The 21,159-nt window shown below is 43.0% G+C and overlaps 1 protein-coding gene across 1 annotated transcript in view; it reads right to left on the bottom strand.

The window, feature by feature from the left end:
* Nucleotides 1-11,453: 11,453 nt before the first annotated feature.
* gpr139 (G protein-coupled receptor 139) overlaps nucleotides 11,454-21,159 on the bottom strand; it is a 29,951-nt gene continuing 20,245 nt past the window's right edge. Inside the window, exons 2-3 of the mRNA XM_042316365.1 lie at nucleotides 16,531-16,533; nucleotides 11,454-14,999 (exon numbers count right to left, since the gene is read on the bottom strand). Coding sequence (XP_042172299.1) covers nucleotides 14,020-14,999; nucleotides 16,531-16,533 — 983 coding nt within the window. The 3' untranslated portion in view covers nucleotides 11,454-14,019. The remainder of the gene's footprint in view (nucleotides 15,000-16,530; nucleotides 16,534-21,159) is intronic.

A 21,159-nucleotide genomic window follows, 5' to 3' on the forward strand; every position in this document is an offset into this window, starting at 1 on the left:
ACCTCAACCCATGTCCTGCACTGAAGCCTCTAAACACCTCAACCCCTGTCCTGCACTGAAGCCTCTGAACACCTCAACCCCTGTCCTGCACTGAAGCCTCTGAACACCTCAACCCCTGTCCTGCACTGAAGCCTCTGAACACCTCAACCCCTGTCCTGCACTGAAGTCAAGCCTCTAAACACCTCAACCCCTGTCCTGCACTGAAGTCAAGCCTCTGAACACCTCAACCCCTGTCCTGCACTGAAGTCAAGCCTCTAAACACCTCAACTCATGTCCTGTACTGAAGTCAAGCCTCTGAACACCTCAACCCCTGTCCTGCACTGAAGTCAAGCCTCTAAACACCTCAACTCATGCGCAATACCCTCATTCAATCCCTGCCGTGATCCCTTCCACTGTGGAAATAGTGCTCTCATTCCCATTCCCCATAATGTTTGACCTTAAATATCTTTGTTAAATGTTTTAGGTTAAAATAATTTGTCTTTGACGATTTATGAAACAGTTTGTTGTCTATATCATTGATCTTCCATCCTCCTTAATTGTCCAAGTCACCAGCCACCACTGCTGAACAGTATTATGTAAGAGACAGGCATTGATTAGCTAGCTGTGTCTTCTGTAAGTGAGGAAGAGATAGTGATTGCCTCCGCCTCTCATCCGCCTTTCTGTGTGGGGTCTGGTTTTGTGAACCCTCTCTGTAAAGGTGTAAAGGTGTAAAGTTGCCTCTACTCTTTCATTCAGAAGGTGTGTGTGTGTCAATTCTCAGCTATAGAGGTCATCTGGGACAGTGGGTGATAGAGGTTTTACAAGCCAAGTCGCTCTCTCGCCCCCCCCACCCCTCTCTTGTGCTATCGCTCTCTTTCGCTCCCTCTCTCTCTCTCTCTCTCTTGGTCTCTCTTTCTTTCGCTCTTTCTCTCTCTCTCTCCCTCCCTCAACCCCCCTCCCCCAGTTTCTCTGTCACACACTCAGACATCTTGCCATCCTCACTTCTCTCAGAGACCCGTATTAGTGCGTCAGTCTGAGAGGCATATTCAGGCGGTTTTTGCCTGTGTTTTTATCAGCCCAGCTGGTATCTGCAGTGCTGTGTAACTGCAGAGTGGTGCTCATCACTGCATCGTAATATCCCCCTGCATCCCACTATATGTCTCTCCAACTGCTCTCTGAAGCCCACCCACACCAGACCTGGGTTCAAATACAATTACAAATCATTTGAAATACTTTATCTGTGCTCGATTGAGCTTGCCTGGCAAAATGGACCAATATAATCATCCCACAACTGCAAACCCCACCCATCGTGGCACTCCAGGCAGGGGAGAGCAATCGCTCAAAGTATTTGAATGATTTTGAATAGAATATCAACCCAGGGGTGCTGTCCCACAGCTCTGCAGTCTACCCACGGTGAGTGAGAGGAGGTTGGTACTGTACTGTTTTAGTGGCTGACAGGTTATAGGGTAGAAATGATGGACTGATCATTCGTTCCCTCAAGGCTGCGATCAGTGTCACGGATCATCAGTCAAACGTCACATTACCTGCCGAGTGTTGCTGTTGAGGATCAACACGGTATGTACAATTACAGCAGAATTCATCCAGGAGTTTGTGCGTGTGCGTGCGTGCGTGTGTGTGCGTGCGCGTGCGTGTGCGTGCGTGTGCGTGCGTGTGTGTGGATCTTAAATGGCTGCGCCGTTCGCAATTACAGAGGTGTAGCCTGTAGAACCTTAACTGTGTGATCATCACCGACGAGTGGCCAATTAAATGTCACCATGACTTCCAACTGCAGCAGGAACACTCTGTACCTCATTGCCATGTACACACTAGGGGTGAACAGACTCTGAGTCGTTATTCCCCCCAGGGGTGTGTGCTTAGCCCTCTCCTGAACTCCCTGTTCACCCATGGCTGTGTGGCCACGCACGACTGCAACTCCGTCATCAAGTTTGCTGACGACACAACGGTGGTCAGCCTGATCACCAACGGCGACAAGGAGGAGGTCAGAGACCTGGAGGTGCCAGGACCACAACCTCTCCCACAATGTCAGTAAGACCAAGGAGCTGATCGTGGACTTCAAGAAACAGGGCTGGTGCACACCTACAGACACATCAAGGGGGCCACAGTGGAGAGGGTCAACAGCTTCAAGTTCTGCAGTGTCCACATCACTGAGGACTTATCATGGTCCTCTCAGACCAACACAGTCATGAAGAAGGCTCAGCAGTGCGTCTTCTCCCTCAGGAGGCTGAAACGATTTGGCATGGCCCCTCAGATCCTTAAGAACTTGTACAGCTGCTCCATGGAGAGCATTCTGACTGGTTGTATCACAGTCTGGTATGGCAACTGCACCGCCCTCGACCAGAAGGCTCTAGAGATGTATTACTATCACTACTGATTATTGATTGCTATTACCATTAGTATCTATCTACACTGAGCAAACAAAACAAAACACTTGCTCTGTCCATGACATAAACTGGCCAGGTGAATCCAGGTGAATCCAGGTGAATCCAGGTGAATCCAGGTGAATCCAGGTGAAAGCGATGATCCTTGATTGATGTTACTTGTTAAATCCACTTCAGTAAGTGTACAGGTTAAAACCCCTTAAGGTCGATGTCCGTGCCCCAGAGGAAATCTAATTAACATAATACAAAATCCCCATAAAAATCTGTCAATTTAAGCTAGAGATATGTTTTTTGCATAGAATGCATCTCAATCCACTGCATCCGTCTATATAACACTTCCACATCTGCGGTGAAAGGTGACAGAGCTAGAGAGGTGTTTGTCAGACCATGAGACGTTCAGAATATCGGTCTTCTCACAAAATCATCTGTAGCGTCTGAACGGTTTGGCCTACAAACTATTATGACCCCTCTATAGAAAGATGAGACTCTCACGAACACGAGCATATTGGGACTCGTCTGAAGTCGGTACAGCCGATCTGCCAACTTCTGTCTGTAGTGTCCGAACAGTTTGGGCTATGCATTAATACGACAACTCTGTGTAAAGGTGAGACTCAAGAACACGTACATGTTTGTTTCTTTACTCTAGGACGCCCACAGGACTCACAAGACTCGTCTGAAGGTCCCCCGGTACCAGTTGAAAAAAATTGTGGAAGTATACAGTACCAGTCAAAAGTTTGGACACACCTAATCATTCAAGGGTATTTCTTATTTTTTCTTTTTTCTACAATGTAGAATAATAGTGAAGACATAAACACTATGAAATAACACACTTGGAATCATGTAGTAACCAAAAAGGTGTTAAACAAATCCAAATGTATTTTAGATTTTAGATTCTTCAATGTAGCCACCCTTTGCCTTGATGACAGCTTTGCACACGCTAGGGAATTATATCAACCAGCTTCACCTGGAATGCTTTTCCAACAGTCTTGAAAGACTTCCCACATATGCTGAACACTTGCTTTTACTTCACTCTGCCTTCCAACTCATCCCAAATCTCAATTGCGTTGAGGTTGGGTAATTGAGGAGGCCAGGTCATCTGATGCAGCACTCCATCTCTCTTCTTATTGATCAAATAGCCTGGAGGTGTGTTGGGTCATTGTCCTGTTGAAAAATAAATGATAGTCCCACTAAGCGCAAACCAGATGGGAAGGCTTATCGCTGCAGAATGCTATGGTAGCCATGCTGGTTAACTGTGCCTTGGATTCTAAATAAATCACTGACAGTGTCACCAGCAAATCACCCCCACATCATATAGGTTAGACACTTCAGAACAAACTTTCTTTAGATTTTTTGCATGGGCTAAAAGCAGTAATGCCAAAAATATTTTTTTTCAAATACTTTTTCTATGTATATTTTTTATACTTCAAGGGGACTTTAGCAAAAGGATCCTTGGTATGACCTTCTTTAAAAAAATGTAAGCCTTGAGACATGGATTGTGTCACTATTACTCCTGTTTACATGTATATACAGCACATTCGGAAAGTATTCAGACCCCTTGACTTTTTCCACATTTTGTTACACTTCAGCCTTAATCAAAAATGGATTTAATGTTTTGTTCCCCTCATCAATCTACACACAATACCCCATAATGACAAAGAAAAAACAGGTTTTTAGACATTTTTGCAAATTAAAATATCACATTTACATAAGTACTCAGACCCTTTACTCAGTACTTTGTTGAAGAACCTTTGGCAGCGATTACAGCCTTGAGTCTTCTTGGGTATGACTCTACAAGCTTGGCACACCTGTATTTGGGGAGTTTCTCCCATTCTTCTCTGCAGACACTCTCAAGATCTGTCAGATTGGATGGGGAGCGTCACTGCACAGCTATTTTCAGGTCTCTCCAGAGATATTAGATTGGGTTCAAGTCCAGACTCTGACTGGGCCACTCTAGGACATTCAGAGACTTGTCCCGAAGCCACTCCTACATTGTCTTTGCCGTGTGTTTAGGGTCATTGTCCTGTTGGAAGCTCTAGAAAGCGTATTGGTGATTCCAAACTTCTTCCATTTAAGAATGATCGAGGCCATCGTGTTCTTGGGAACCTTCAATGCTGCAGAAATGTTTTGGTACCCTTCCCCAGATCTGTGCCTTAACACAATCCTGTCTCGGAGCTCTATGGACTATTCCTTTGACCTCACGGCTTGGTTTTTGCTCTGACATGCACTGTCAACTGTGGGACCTTATATAGACAGGTGTGCCTTCCCATATCATGTCCAATCAATTGAAATGAACACAAATGGACTTCAATCAAGTTGTAGAAACATCTCAAGGATGATCAATGGAAACAGGATGCACCTGAGCTCAATTTCAAGTCTCATAGCAAAGGGTCTGAATACCTATGGAAATAAGGTATTTCTGTTTTTTTATACATTTGCAAACATTTCTTAAAACCTGTTTTCGCGTTGTCCTTATGGATTGTTGTGTAGATTGATGAGGAAAACAAATAATTGTATTAATTTCATAATAAGGCTGTAACGTAATAAAATATGGAAAAGATTAAGGGGTCTGAATACTTTCCAAATGCACTGTATTACCATTAGTACCAGTCCCTTATACAAATATACTTTTTTATTAGTTATACTATAACAAATAAAAAATAAACGTTTTATGTGAGAATAGGGATTGAAGCCAAAAAAGAAAGGAAATTCACAAATTCTAAATAGCTTCTACCGACCAAGTTACAAGACTCCTGAACATCTAATCAAATGGCTACCCAGACTACTTGCATGTCCCCCCATCGCTGCTACTCTCTGTTATCATCTATACATAGTCACTTTAATAACTCTACCTACATGTACATATTACCTCAATTACCTCGACTAACCGGTGTCCCCGCACATTGACTCTGTTCCAGTACCCCCCTGTATATAGTCTCACAATTGTTATTTTGCTGCTGCTCTTTAATTGCTTGTTACTTTTAATTCTTATTCATGTGTTTTTATTTATTTTGAAACTACATTGTTGGTTAGGGGCTCGTAAGTAAGCATTTCAATGTAAGGTGTTGTATTCGGCGCATGTGACAAATACAATTAGATTTGATTTGAATACCTATTCCACCCATGCTCTACCAAGGTTTTCCAGCACACAGCTTTGACCTATTACAGGAGCTATGTTGGTGTTGTACTTCAAACTATGTGTAGGCATGTTGCTTAGGATTTAAACCTTCTCAAACAGCCTAATTCAATCATTCATTTAAGGTACCACACTGTTGGGTAGAGCATGCAACAACTTTTCACAATTTTCCCACTGTGGGGAGAAACACAGGGGAGTTCTCATAGACCGCCAACAAAGAAAGCCTCCATTTGCATGTTGGGAATGAGTGCATTGCACACAAATTTTGGATTATAATTGAATTCTAAGGCTTTTATGAATGTCCTGCTGCCTAGTAGTGTTCCTTTGCTACCAGTCTATGTCAATGAGCGTTAGCATTCTAGCTAATATCTGCTGTGTCCAAAATAGTTTTTTTGCAACTATCACAACCAAATATTTGACCGACAGGCTCAAATCGGTCTTACGTAGATACATTTGAAATTGTGTTTTTTTAATGTTGGGTAAAAGTAGAGGTTCAGAGCAACAAAATGGTATATCATACACTACATTTGAGGAACAATGGGATAGTAATTTTGCTTTGAATTTGTTCATTTTGTAAACTCATTTTTGAGAAAATGGCTTTTGAATGTTTTGGTACTACTATTGGAGAGCCCCTCTTTGTCTACACCCATTCAGCATCGTTCACACCCTCTTAAGCCTTAGCCCAACCCATCTCTTTAAGGTTTGATCTGAATGTACTAACATTAGTCAAGCACCTAAGCTAACTTGCTAGCTACCTCCAGACATCTAAGTGAGAGAGAACAGCTCAATGAACATTACTCGCCCTAGCAGAGCTGGTTAGGTTGTTATGTTATCCGGAGCATTGGTGACTGCAACTGTGCTGTCAGATTGTCCATTCGTAAATTCAGAGTGTTTCGCATTCAGAGTGTTTCGCTCTGGCCAATGATTAGGGTTGATCCGAACATTCTGACCTCACAATGGCAGTCAAGCACCCAAGCTAACTGGCTAACATTGGCTAGCTTGCTAGCTACTTCGAGACCAGAACACCCCACTCTGACCGTTTTACTCGCCCTAGCAGAGTTTGTTAGGCTGTTTTCATGTTATCCAGAGAGTTGGTGACTGTAACTGTGCTGCAGGCAACAATTTAATTAAGAACGCACTTGAAATGGTTGCTTGCATAGTGGAGTATTTAGTTTATATGTATAGCTAACTAGTTGGGTAAACAATAAAGCATAACCCCAACTCATAACGTTACTACCCTGCATTAATCTGCAGGTAGCTAACCAACCAGATTCAATGTCAGCTAGCTAACATTAGGCTATAGCTAGCCAAGCAAATGGCTCTGAGATACAAATAATAAGGTCATACACATAACATTAGCTAACGAGCCAGCCAGCTAACGTTAGCTAGCTAGCTAGGTAAACAATCAACCATAATCGCAACTCATGACGTTACTACCCTACATGAATCTGCAGGTAGCTAACCAACCAGGTACAATGTCAGCTAGCTAAAATTAGGCTATAGCTAAGCAAGCAAATGGCTTTTGTTTGTCAAAATTAGAAACTTGTAATATCTGAAAATGTAGCTAGCTAGACTATCTTACATCATTCATGGTTGGACACGTCTCCTGTCGGATGCCATGGTTACCCTTAGTTTGAAGATGTAATCTGGAGACAGGTGTTTTCTCCATCTCCTTAGCTATCAAACTCGAATTCCACTGATTTCAAAACTCAGTCCTCCAGAAAGTGGAAAGCAACACTTATGCAGTTTTAATACACAATCCATTTGTTTAAAAGCTGCTTTAGACTGGATTACCTAGACATACTGATAGGCGCAGATGGTGAAAAGCAGTTGTTCTCCCCCACGGTGAACATTGTACTTGTTTATGACGTGAATAGCAACTCACAGGTTGTACAAAGCATTACAATTCATTATGATGCAATGATTTTGTAACAATGGGAAAACATTTGCACAACTCTCATGGTGAGTGGTGACAGTGGGTGAGTGGCACCCAATTCCCTACGTAGTGCATTACGTTTCACAAGAATCTTATGGGCCCTGGTCAAAAGTAGTGCACTGTATTGAGAGTAGGGTGTCATTTGGGACACATTCAGTGAGTGTCTTTGACCTCCTTGTTGTTTGAAGTATCACGTGATGGTCGAACCGTGAAAAATCTGATTAATTTAGGATATGACAACTCTTTGAGGATTTTGGTATGTACTTTGTGATATTGTGATATTCATTGGGTGTTACAACATTTTGAAAACCTTTTGATTTGCACAATAGGCAGATAAGTGCCAAGAAAATACTGAATCTGTGCACTTTCTGATACAACCATGAAACTTGGTACACGTATTCTGTTCATCATTAGGAACATTATAAAATAAGGATCAGGATTTTACTTTACACGTCAAATCATGCCATGTGTGTCACAATATTTTTTTCTTCTTTTTTTTACCTTTATTTTACTAGGCAAGTCAGTTAAGAACAAATTCTTATTTTCAATGACGGCCTAGGAACAGTGGGTTAACTGCCTGTTCAAGGGCAGAATAACACATTTTGTACCTTGTCAACTCAGCGATTTGAACTTGCAACCTTTCGGTTACTAGTCCAATGCTCTAACCACTAGGCTACCCTGCCGCCCCTATATTAGGAAAATCAATACAACTTCAACTGTGTTATTTAATGTGTGAACGTGTTAAAAACAATTGACAGAGACAAACAAGACCAGACAGACATCTTTGATTTTTAGAGGGTATCTTTATCTTATTCTCAGTTATAAAATATCAACATGCCTTCTCACAGGAAATAATCAAATACATACTGTACATACATTATATTCATTTAAATTCATTAGTAAAAGCTGCAATATGTAACTTTTTGGGTGACCTGACCAAATTTACATAGAAATCTGAGTTATAGATTTGTCATTCTCATTGAAAGTGAGTCCGAGAAGCTGTATATCTGTTTTATATGCACTTTTCTATGCTTCCCATTCTTATGTTTCGTTTTTGCTTGTTTTACTTTCGGTTTTGTACACCAACTTCAAACAGCTAAAAATACAATATTTGTTGGTTATGGAATATATATTTCACAGCAGTTTAGATGGTACAATGATTCTCTACACAATGGCTGCTTGTTTTGTCACATAAACTGACATTAGGCAAACTATTAGAATTTTCCAAAACAATCAATGCATTACATTCAATCAATTCACATCTTATGAAGTGCTGTCATGGAGAAATGGTAGCCTGATCCCAGATCTGCTTATGCTGTCTTGACAACTCCTATGGTCATTGGTTTGAGTTGTCAATACGGCACCAACAGATCTGGTAACAGGCTACGAGAACAACTGATTTTAAAAAGAGCCTGACATGTAGAAAACACACAATGGAAAAGCTATCAGTAGACTGCCATACTGTAAGCAGAGGGAAATACAATCTCAGATATGCTAATTTATTAATAATAATGTTCTGTATGTGGACTGGTCATCAACACCAAGGAGCATAAATAAGCTATTTAATCATTTAGAGTACAGAGATATTTTGCTTCATTTACTGTACACATTTTTTGTCTTAACTGACTTGATATTTTACGCACTTTTGAAAGCTCTTGCACTCAGACAGATGTGCGCACATGTGGAAGCACACAAAGCCTTACGCATGCATGCACACACACACACACACACACACACACAAACATACCGACACACTCTGAGAGAGAAAATGACAGAGTGGAGGAAGATAAAATAGTATATTCTACAGGTTTACAGTATCTGTTTGAGAAAAGCGTGAAGCCTCCAGAGATAAGAGTTTCCTATTATGATTATCCGGTTATGAGTTATTAATGTCACCAACAGTGGGTGTTCCCTAGTCATCACCATAGCAACTACCACTCCCTCCCACCTGCTTCAGAGTCTCTCACGTGGTAAATGGAGAGGACACCTGGGTCGTATTCATTGAATCTGTTTTCCAACCAGAGGTCAGGCAAGAACTGCACCCTCCTGGGTGTTTTCAGTAGTAGTTTACTATTTCACAAATCAAATTACCGTAATAAGTCTAATTAACGTTGGTGGAAACCTTTGACGAGGGTTATAAACGAATGTCACACTAGCAATGTTGGGATGCTTTCAATAAAGAAAATCCAGAATTGCTTAGATACACTCCCATTGCATTTTCTGGGATAGTTATGAAGTCCTGTTTGACATTTTATTACTGATTGTCACTTGACATTCATTGACAAACTGTCAGGATATCTTATATAATTTGGTATGTCATGTTTATGACAATATGACAATGTTATGACACTGAAACTGGTCAAATAAAGTGGTACTGAAGTGTCTGTTGTGGTATTGATGCATATTGCTCATCATGACCAATAGACAACCAAAAATTGCATTAACATGACCAATGGACAATCAGAAAACAACGATAACCTGTTAACCTGTCAACATCACTCTTATCACAGGCTTTAGCAATTATCTTTCCAATTATACACACACACACTTATTTGTTAAAAATAACTACTCCCCTTCAGAGCATGGAAGGGAGGTATGTTATTAGAGCTATATAATGAAGATAGTTGACCTCAGCTGATACACTGTCAATAGTCAATAATGACCCAGCATGCTCTTTACCTTGACTTGAACCCTGTCCAATCAATGTTTATTGGTCACATTGTTGTTTTTTGGTGGTTGCCCATTGGTCATGTTAATGTTGTTTTTTTGGTTGGTCATGTTAATTTTTTTTTTTTTTGTCTATTGGTCAGGTTAAGGTAAGGTTTAAGGTTTGGGATAGGCTTCTTTAAAAAAAATCTAACACAACTTTCCATGCCTGGATTCGAACATGCAACTGGAGGCAGATGCTTGAAGGTAACAGAGCTCACTGTTGCCTCGAGTGGCTGGTTTCCACGTCATCTCCCAACATCCTCAGAGATGGATGAACGTCGAGTACTGACTTGTATCCCGGGTGACCGGCCTGAGTGTGCTGCCCTCCAGAGGCCAGTGGACAACTTTGAGAAGGTAATAGCCTACAATGAGATATCAAATATGAGAGATGGAGCTATATTTCTACCATTCATCAGATATAACATGCATTTAATGCACGATTTATGAGGCCATGTCACGCTGAATCCCTCAAAGGAAATGTTTTGTGTATTTTGCCCTCTGGCTTAGTTTCACCCAATGTGGATAGATGAATACATGTTTTGCCTGAAGTGTTTGTGCATTGATATGTGTGTGTGTGTATGTTTGTGTGCGCACGTGTATGTGTGCATGTGTAATGTGTGTGTGGATGTTCATTGGACAGAAAATAACAGAGATGTGTTTTATACAACAAGCTCTCACAGTCTTACTGCAGAATCCAACGTTCGTCTATAAATGTTTGATTTTTAAGGTTAAGTTTATGCATTAATTACGAATGGTTAAATTTAGGGTTAAGGTTGGGATAGGTTTAAAACAAAAGGAACTCCACAGTTAAAACTTCTTTAGGCTAGGCTGTATTTTTCTCCACTTCCTGTCTGACTGACGTGCCCAAAGTAAACTGCAATGAGTCCTATGCAATTCCAGCTCCCAGACTGCAATTCCTATGGCTTCCACTAGATGTCAACAGTCTTTGTTCAAGGTTTCAGGCTTGTTTCTTCCCAAACAAGGAAGAATTTAGAGTTTTGGTACTGGGAGTCACAGTTGGAAATCAGTCTGTGGGTGCGCGACGAAGAGGACGCGCACTTGCTAATTTTATTTTTCTATTGAACATACTTATTTTATGAAATATTATTGTTAAATTACATTTTAGGGTTCCTGAGGATTAAATAGAAACATAGTTTGACTTGTTTTAACAAAGTTTATTGGTAGCTTTTTGGATTCCTTTGTCTGCATGTTGAACGAGTCGATTACTCAAATCGATGGCGCCAACTAAACTGACTTTTTGGGAAATAAAGAAGGATTTTATCTAACAAAACAACCATGCATGTTATAGCTGGGACCCTTTGGATTGCAAATCAGAGGAAGATTTTCAAAAAGTAAGTGATTATTTCATCTCTATTTGTGATTTTTATGAGGCCTGTGCTGGTTGAAAAATATGTTGATATGGGGCGCCGTCCTCAAACAATCGCATAGCATGCTTTCGCTGTAAGGCCTATTGTAAATCGGACAATGCAGTTAGACTAACAAGAATTTAAGCTTTTAACCGATATAAGACACTTGAGTGTACCTAGATGTTTAAAGTTCAGGCATTAATTCCGAATGGTTAAGGTAAGGGTTAAGGCTTGGGATAGGCTTAAAACCTAGCAGTTGGATCGAACACGGCCATCCCCCATCCCCATCCACATTGCCCTAGCAAAACCCAAGCCTACATGATGGTAATAGCCCTCACCATTGCCCCTAGCGGACATTTTTTAAGTCTTCTACTGACGTCCTGGTTACCTGGACGGACTTCAAATTTCGCAGTCAATCGTGAGCAACCTGGCTGGTTTTATAGGTTGTTTCTGGGCAGGACAGAACACAGTTGATCTATGAGTTGTCGTGGCTTCATAAATTCATAGTTTCTCAGTCATCTGATTTCTCACCCTCGTGCCAGTCAGACAGAGGAGGGTTGAAGAGAGAATAGAAAGATACAGCTATGAGAGTGCGAATAAACTGGCTTTTTACTGTTCTAATTACATTGTTAACCTGGTTATAATACCAATAAGGCACCTCAGGGGTATGTGGTATATGGCCAATATACCACGGCTAAGGGGCTATGGGCTGTGTCCAGGCACTCCGTTCTGCATCGTGCATAAGAACAACCCTTTAGCCGTGGTATATTGTCCATATACCACACCTCTGGCGTTATTGATTAATGAACTCTCGTTTACTCTCTCTATCTCTCTCTTTCTCTCTGCCTGTCTCTCTCCCTCTCTTGCTCTCTCACATACATACAGACAGACACACACACACACACACACACACACACACGATCTAGTCAGTGATATAAAGTCAAGGGTCTGAGGAGCTGCACAAATACATTCATTCTAATATGACTAAGACAATCATCAAAGACCACCAATATTTAATTGAAGACTCTTTAAAATGGTAGTAATGTCCTCCTTTTAAAATTGTGGAATCCATGGTTACAAGATTACTGATCCTATGGAACCTCTACTTGTTTTGCTGTAATTGTTTTGCTTTATTTTTGTGCGTCTACAACAATCTCCTTCAATCCTGGTCCCAGCACTAACACACCTAGCACACCTTGATTCAACCACTCAAATTGCTTGATCAGTTGATTTGCTGAATCAAGTGTGTTAGTACTGGGCTAGAACAAAAACCTGCACATGTATGTGTCGTCAAGATCGGTATTAAAGAACACTGATCTAACAGTCAAGTCTACCATAATCCTTCACCATGACAACAACAGGCAGCTCCTACTTATCCTTAACAACACCTGTGAGATGGCTCCTGATTGGATGGTTATCTTTCCCAATCCCTTCCATCTTTGATGAATTCACTCACCGAGAACATCTTAAAATCCACAGATCCGTTTTTTAATAAAAAGTCTCTTGTAATGTCTAATGCACCTCTGAGACCCACTATATATTAACAGGAAATGTCAGCAGAGTTTCAAAACACGTCAGGGGACATGGTAGTGATTGTGAATCAAATCATCTAAGGCCATCACTAAAGACTTGAGCATCAATGCAACGGGTACCTCTTCAAAGGTGAGTGGTTTCTCTCGCTGAGAGTCTCTGCGATGAACTCTTTGACTAGAGAGGGCTCCTGTTGGATGATGGCCATCTGTTCAGATTCAGAGCCTCCCTCATCCTCCCACCGTCCCTCCCCCATCACCTCCTCCTCCCCATCCGTCGACAGCAGTATATCAGAGACAGTACCAAAAACGTCCCAATGTCAAAGCGAGGTTGATATGTCACAGAGGAATTCCTCAGTTGTCACTCTCCATTCCCATTTACAAACGGCTGGCTATAAAACCCAGTAATAAGCAGCCGCCATGATGCTCGTTTATCAGTCCCTGATCACAGTCAAAGCTCATCGTCAGACACTGTCGGAGCAGTAATACAGTCAAAAAGATAGGCAGTTATCCAGGCTGAATGATCAGTCTGTTAGATTGCTTTTCCGCATGAACGAGTGGAGAGATGGTTCTCAACACACTGTTGCTGGGTTGTGAGTTCTGTTCTGCTGTTTGTGCTCAGCAACATTCCTACTTGATTTCTCAACTTTTCTTCTTCTTCTTATTCTCAAACATTCTTTCTCTCAGTTCAGATAGATAGATAGATTGTTGCGTATTCATACACCAACCACATATCTTTCCGTCTCCTCTTCTCAGACGCTCCTCTAACTCTTCTCTCCTCTACCTCTCCTCTCCACCACCTCTCCTCTCCTCTCCTCCATCTCCTCTCCTCCACCTCTCCTTTCCTCTCCTCCACCTTTCCAGCCCTCCACTCTAAATGTCTGTTGACATTTGAAAAGCTCAAAGAGTCCCAGAATCGGGTCATCATCAAGGTCGGTCGTCAGGGAAACCCTCCACACTTCCCCCCTCACGAGGAGATGCAGATGGGCTTGCCGTTCTTATCGTACTGGTATACCAGCATCTTGATGCAGTGGGAGTTGGCAGGGGAGATCCAGGGGCTACTGGTGATAGAGAAGTTGTGTCCAGCGTAGAACGGCGGCGGCTGCTTACGGCATCGGAACAACGTCCGGAGAACCGTGGCCGCCATAGTCCGGAAACGCTTGCTGATGAAACAGTAGAGAAAGAAGTTGACCCCGGTGTTTAGGAGAGCTAGCATGTTCGCCACATCGGTTAGGAGGTGCAGAAGGCGGGCGGGACCCGGGGACGCCGGCGGCGCCGTGTACAGGTGGTAAAGGATCACGACGGTGCGTGGTGCCCAGAGGACGGCAAACACGGAAGTGATGGCGAGTAGGATGGCGGTGGTCTTGCCCGTGGAGTAGCCGCGCAGGCGGAAGCAGCTGCGACGGCGCTGGAGCTTCCTGACGATCATTGCATTGAGGGAGAAGAAGACGGAGCAGGGGAGGAGATAGACAGTCGCACAGTGCACCCAGACTAGCACATGCTGCGCAGCACTACTACTACTCCCCCTTCCTCCACTTCCTGTACCACCTCCAGGTAAACCATGCCACAGCTCAGGCCACCAGTAGTAAGGCGCCGCAGACACCAAACACCCCATATAGACGCCCATGATGACCCGCCGTGTGCGGGCCGGGTAGGAAACGCTATGATACTTCAACGGGTGACAGACTGCAATATAACGGTCAACGGTCAAGGGGACCGTGATCCAGATGGAGGTGTGGATGGAGGAGAACTCCAGGACCTGGACTGCCTTGTTGAGGGAGGGGGGAAGGGGCGCGCCCAAAATGAAGTCCTCCAATATGAAGTCGACGAAGACGATGAGCAGGAGGACCAGGATGTCAGCGGCGGCGAGCGCCAGAAGGTAGTTATAGGAGGACTTCTGACGCCGTAACACCAGCTGGGAGAGGATGATGACAGTGAGTATGTTGGCTGGATGAGGGGGAGGGGAAGGTTATGAGGGTGACACAAGGGAATAGGTTTGGGAGATGAAGGGATAGGATGGGGAGGCACAGATTGGTGGTTTATGGAGGGTATGAAAGCAGAGAAGAGGAGAGGAGGAGAGTGGCCGGGAAATGTAATAGGTGAGAGTTGAGAAAGGAAGACGAGAGGGAGAGATAGAAAGCAGAGTGGAAACAAGTTGTTGCAACGAAAGAAAGGAACAGATGTGAGGGGGGAGAGTATGAGCCAAGGGTCAGATATATGGGGAGATGAATGGAGACAGAGATAGGAAGGAGAGGAAAGCGATGGGGAAATTACATGAGAGGAAAAGCATGGAAGTGAAGAAAAAATAATGATGAGAGGTTGAAATTGAAAGTGGAATGAAAACGGGTTATGCCAAAGGAAAATGAAAGAGAGAGGAAGAGAGTTAGTTTTACTGGGGAGGTCATTGACAAGGAACAACACTCATTCAGCCAATCAGAAACAGCACACACTCTACCTATATAGAGCACACCCACACATGTACATGCACATGCACACACACACACACACACACACACACACACACACACACACACACACACACACACACACACACACACACACACACACACACACACACACACACACACACACACACACACACACACACACACACACACACGTCTACACAAAGTTGAATTTGTCTTCCATTTATTGGCATGAAGAGAACCAGATAACAACCCTTTACATAACCCTAACAAGTGTTGTGTTCGAGGCCACTTAAAGCGAGACTGGTTCAAGACCAAGACCGGAGCAAATCGAATCTGAGTCAAGACCAAAGAACGGAGGAGGGCGAGACCGAGTCAAGACTGAGATCTGGAGGGGGACAAGGGTTCCGTGACGAGTCAAGACGAGACCAGAAAAATGTCCAATTCAAGACAAATCAGCACCATAATAAGAGTTCTAAATTAGTATTATAACGAAGGAACATTAGATTAACCCTTTCAAACTTTTTCAGCTAGTTGGCTGATAAATGATGGGGAATTGTAGCCTCCTCGTCCTTCTGCAGATTGCCTGCCAATGCATGCTTGTCCCAACCAAGCACTCAAGCTAACTGGCTAAAATTGGCTAGCTTGCAAGCTAGCTACTCCCAGACACAAATGAGAGAACGCCTCACTTTGACAATTCTTCTCGCTGTAGCAGAGCTGGTTAGGCTGTTTACATGTTATCTGAAGTGTTACCTAGTATAGTTCTTGAATAACTATGACTTTTCCCCCCTATATTTGCTGACACTGGTCATATTCAGCAGGTGTTTCGGATTTTAGTTGTTAGTTAGTTAGTTTTAGTCATTAGTTGTTTTGCACTCAGACTTGAGTGCTCTGAAATCGGAGAAGATAGGTAGAGTGAATTTGCGACACAAAAGATATGCTAACTGTATAACAGTCGTTTAAGTTCTTGCTAGATAACCAAATGACACCTGCATCTCTAGCTGTGTATAGCCACCAAAAAAAACGACATTAGGGGAAAAAGTCAGTCACACCCACTCTTCCAATGGCATAAAATGACATCCACCTAGCAGCTAACTAGCTAGCTAGTTATCTAGCTAACATTAGGCTCTGTGTTTTTAGCTACATAAATAGACACGCTAGCCTATTAGCCACGTTATGACTGACTTGTGATCATTGTCCTCGCTAGTTTGATTGTATTGACATTCCCAGCCTTAGTTACATTCATCTGTATTTGTCCAGAATATTGAGTAATTGAAACGGAAACAGTGCATGTGGAGGCTGCAAACAATGTACCAGTCCAGCTGTGATTTACAACCTGGACTACCAAGAAATGTATTGGTGGATTATATTAATCCTATACTGAACTGCATCCATCTATTCTGCCAACAATGCCTTAGTGTACGTCATGAAACGTTGAGTCAAATAGAACATATATTTAAAACCTCTTCTAAAGTTGGTTTTGTAGCATAAACTGGGAATTTGATATTTTTGACTGATATTATGATTGTCTGTTTGTTTCATGTCCGCAAAATAGTAAAAACGCTGCAAGTTCCACTTTTAACTTTAGATCACCGGTTACTTTGTTTGCTAAACGTGAATGTTTTTTGCAATGGGAATTAAAAGTTGTACATTTCGATTGGGAAATTGTTAATGGTTGTGATTTTGGATTCTTATGATTGGGGCCTACTGGCTTATTATGTCCTAGTTTATGGACTGCTTATCCGTTAACATCATGCTGTGTGTGACTGCTGTCTTTCCATCAGCCCTATGCAGTGGTGAAGTGGTGCTTGGAGAAGTGGGTCTACTCTAATTCTGCCAAAAGGTTCGTCCCTCCAGCGAAGGAAAGGCACCCTCTGTGAAAATCACATGTTTTCCTCATTAAAAACAACAACAAAAAGAGTTTTCCTATTAGATTTTTCAAATTGTCACGGTCAAAATCACACTTTTTTTAACAGAAAAAACAAAAATGTAATGGTCTAAATATACAACAATGTTTAAACTACATCAATCTGATTGGGTGGGCCTGTCAGGGCCTGGCTCCCTAGCGGGTGGGCCTCTGTCCACCCAGGCCGGTCCATGTCTACGCCCCTGATGCAAACAGCACATGATGAAAATTGCGCATCACAAATAGCCTACCAACCAACACCTTTTCAATACCTGGTTTGCGTACCCATTGTTGCCTTAGTTAGCATATACTGGTAGATACCATGTTGAAACGTCTGTCCTACTCTACCAGCTACCGATGTCATTCTTCAGTGAGCTGCTCCATGCCAAATCCAGTTGAGAGATGCACGCTCTTGCTGCCTGCAGATGATATTCCACTGAAACTAGGCTGTGTGCAGCACACATGTCAATATATTTCACTTCCTTTGCGAATGTGTAGCCTACTTTGTGCATGATTTCTGTATTGTACTACATAATTGATAAGTCGTATCAGTAGGGATTAAGAAGTGAGTATATGCTTCTACCTGCGCATACCCTCCAGTACACCACTGGCCCTTTGTGTTTTACAAAAAGTGCTCTCCTACATAAGAGCTCTGGTGTTACAGTTGCTGTCCTGTCAGAACCACTAACCTGTCACACACTGAAGGCCTGTAGGTGCACCACGACGCAAACATGTCTATTATAGATATAAAGGCTGTTAAGATATTCATGTTTCAAGGAAGGAGTGTAGATATTTGGCCTGGGGAAGTGGTTTAATGCGCTGACTGAATGGAAGCTGATAATTAGGAGTTTTTTACTCCGCTGGTCTCCGCTGGTCTCTGGGAGAAATGATGAGTCCTCACTCTCTGAGACTGAGTCAAGACCGAGTACAAATGTTTCCGGCACCAAGACAAGACCAAGACAGTCAATATGTGGTCTCGAGACCGGACTACTACAATACCCCTTTCTAAAGACTAATCATTTGCTCAGTAGAATATTGCCTGTGACCATTTTTCCCTCTCCTCTCCTCTCCTCTCTCCCCCTCTCTCTCTCCTCAACCTTCCCTCTCTCTCTCCCTCCCTCCTCCCTTCCCCCTTTCAACCTCATCCTTCGCTCCCTCCCTCCATCCCTTTCTCCCCGTATCCTTCCCCTCCTCCACCCTCCACCTGCTGCGTTGTGAGGTGGGACTTGCGGGTCCGTTAGTTAGCCCGATTAAATAATAATATACAGCGCCACAACAAAACCAGGGAACAATGACAGCGCACCGTCACGTCCTTGCTGAGTCGTTGAGGCTCCGGCTGGCCCAGATAAACAGTCCAAGGACACCACCCTCTCTCTCCCTCTGTATTTTCCTCCCCCACTTGATTCTTCCTCCTCTCCTCACACCTTCACTCTTTCTTTGCTTTTCTTTTCTTTATTTCCCTTGCTTCTTCTTCCATCCTTTCTCTCCCTTTTCACTTCTCCTTCCCTCCTCATTCACCTCTTTCTTTGCTCTCTAACTCCCTCCCTCACATTCCTTATTTCCTCTCTCCTTCTGTCCCTCCCTTCTGTCCCTCCCTTCTGTCCCTCCCTTCTGTCCCTCCCTTCTATCCCTCCCTTCTATCCCTCCCTTCTGTCCCTTCCCTTCTGTCCCTCCCTTCTGTCCCTCCATTCTGTCCCTCCATTCTGTCCCTCCCTTCTGTCCTTGATGGAGCATGAGGAATGACCCAGGGGACATGGAGGGACAATCACAGTTTTCTATCATTTTCTCCCAGTCTCACTCCCTCCCTCCCACCCTTCTTAAGGGTCGTGCTGGGCCATGGTGAATTGTTCATGAGCAAGATGTGGGGGATAATCACAGTTTTCTATAACTTCAGCCCCCTCCCTCTCTCTCTCTCTCTCTACCACCCTCCCTCCCTCCCTCCCTCCCTCCCTCCCTCCCTCCCTCCCTCCCTCCCTCCCTCCCTCCCTCCCTCCCTCCCTCCCTCCCTCCCTCCCTCCCTCCCTCCCTCCCTCCCTCCCTCCCTCTGTCATGCTGGGACAATCACAGTTTTCTATTATTTCCTCCCTCCATCCCTCCCCTCTTCCTGGGACTCTCTGCCAGTAGTAGGAGAAACGTGGACACAAAGGGGTCTATATGATTTAGCCTGCTGTTGCTAAGGCAAAACCATCTGTGTGTATGCATATGTGTGTGTGCATATGTGTGTGTGCGCGTGTGTGTGTGTGTGTGTGTGTGTGTGTGTGTGTGTGTGTGTGTGTGTGTGTGTGTGTGTGTGTGCGTGTGTGTCTGTATGCGTGTGTGTGTGTGTGTGTGATTTCTTGTGGGTCAACAAGTTCAACGGTCATGCGTGTGTACATGTGTAAGTACATGTGTGTGTACATGTGTAAGTACATGTGTGTGTACATGTGTAAGTACATGTGTGTGTACATGTGTAAGTACATGTGTGTGTACATACGTGTGTACATGCGTGTGTACATGTGTAAGTACATGCGTGTGTACATGTGTAAGTACATGCGTGTGTACATGTGTAAGTCCATGTGTGTGTACATGTGTAAGTACATGTGTGTGTACATGTGTAAGTACATGTGTGTGTACATGTGTAAGTACATGTGTGTGTACATGTGTAAGTACATGTGTGTGTACATGTGTAAGTACATGTGTGTGTACATGTGTAAGTACATGTGTGTGTACATGTGTAAGTACATGTGTGTGTACATGTGTAAGTACATGTGTGTGTACATGTGTGTGTACATGTGTAAGTACATGTGTGTGTACATGCGTGTGTACATGTGTAAGTACATGTGTGTGTACATGTGTGTGTACATGTGTAAGTACATGTGTGTGTACATGTGTAAGTACATGTGTGTGTACATGTGTCAGTACATGTGTGTGTACATGTGTAAGTACATGTGTGTGTACATGTGTCAGTACATGTGTGTACATGTGTAAGTACATGTGTGTGTACATGTGTAAGTACATGTGTGTGTACATGTGTAAGTACATGTGTGTGTACATGTGTCAGTACATGTGTGTGTACATGTGTAAGTACATGTGTGTGTACATGTGTCAGTACATGTGTGTGTACATGTGTAAGTACATGTGTGTGTACATGTGTTAGTACATGTGTGTGTACATGTGTAAGTACATGTGTAAGTACATGTGTAAGTACATGTGTGTGTACATGTGTAAGTACATGTGTGTGTACATGTGTAAGTACATGTGTGTGTACATGTGTCAATACATGTGTGTGTACATGTGTAAGTACATGTGTGTGTACATGTGTCAGTACATGTGTGTACATGTGTAAGTACATGTGTGTGTACATGTGTAAGTACATGTGTGTGTACATGTGTAAGTACATGTGTGTGTACATGTGTAAGTACATGTGTGTGTACATGTGTAAGTACATGTGTGTGTACATGTGTAAGTACATGTGTGTGTACATGTGTCAATACATGTGTGTGTACATGTGTAAGTACATGTGTGTGTACATGTGTTAGTACATGTGTGTGTACATGTGTAAGTACATGTGTAAGTACATGTGTAAGTACATGTGTGTGTACATGTGTAAGTACATGTGTGTGTACATGTGTCAGTACATGTGTGTGTACATGTGTGTGTACATGTGTAAGTACATGTGTGTGTACATGTGTTAGTACATGTGTGTGTACATGTGTCAGTACATGTGTGTGTACATGTGTAAGTACATGTGTGTGTACATGTGTAAGTACATGTGTGTGTACATGTGTCAGTACAT

Source organism: Oncorhynchus tshawytscha, unplaced genomic scaffold, assembly GCF_018296145.1.
Source record: "Oncorhynchus tshawytscha isolate Ot180627B unplaced genomic scaffold, Otsh_v2.0 Un_contig_1758_pilon_pilon, whole genome shotgun sequence".
Taxonomy (NCBI): domain Eukaryota; kingdom Metazoa; phylum Chordata; class Actinopteri; order Salmoniformes; family Salmonidae; genus Oncorhynchus; species Oncorhynchus tshawytscha.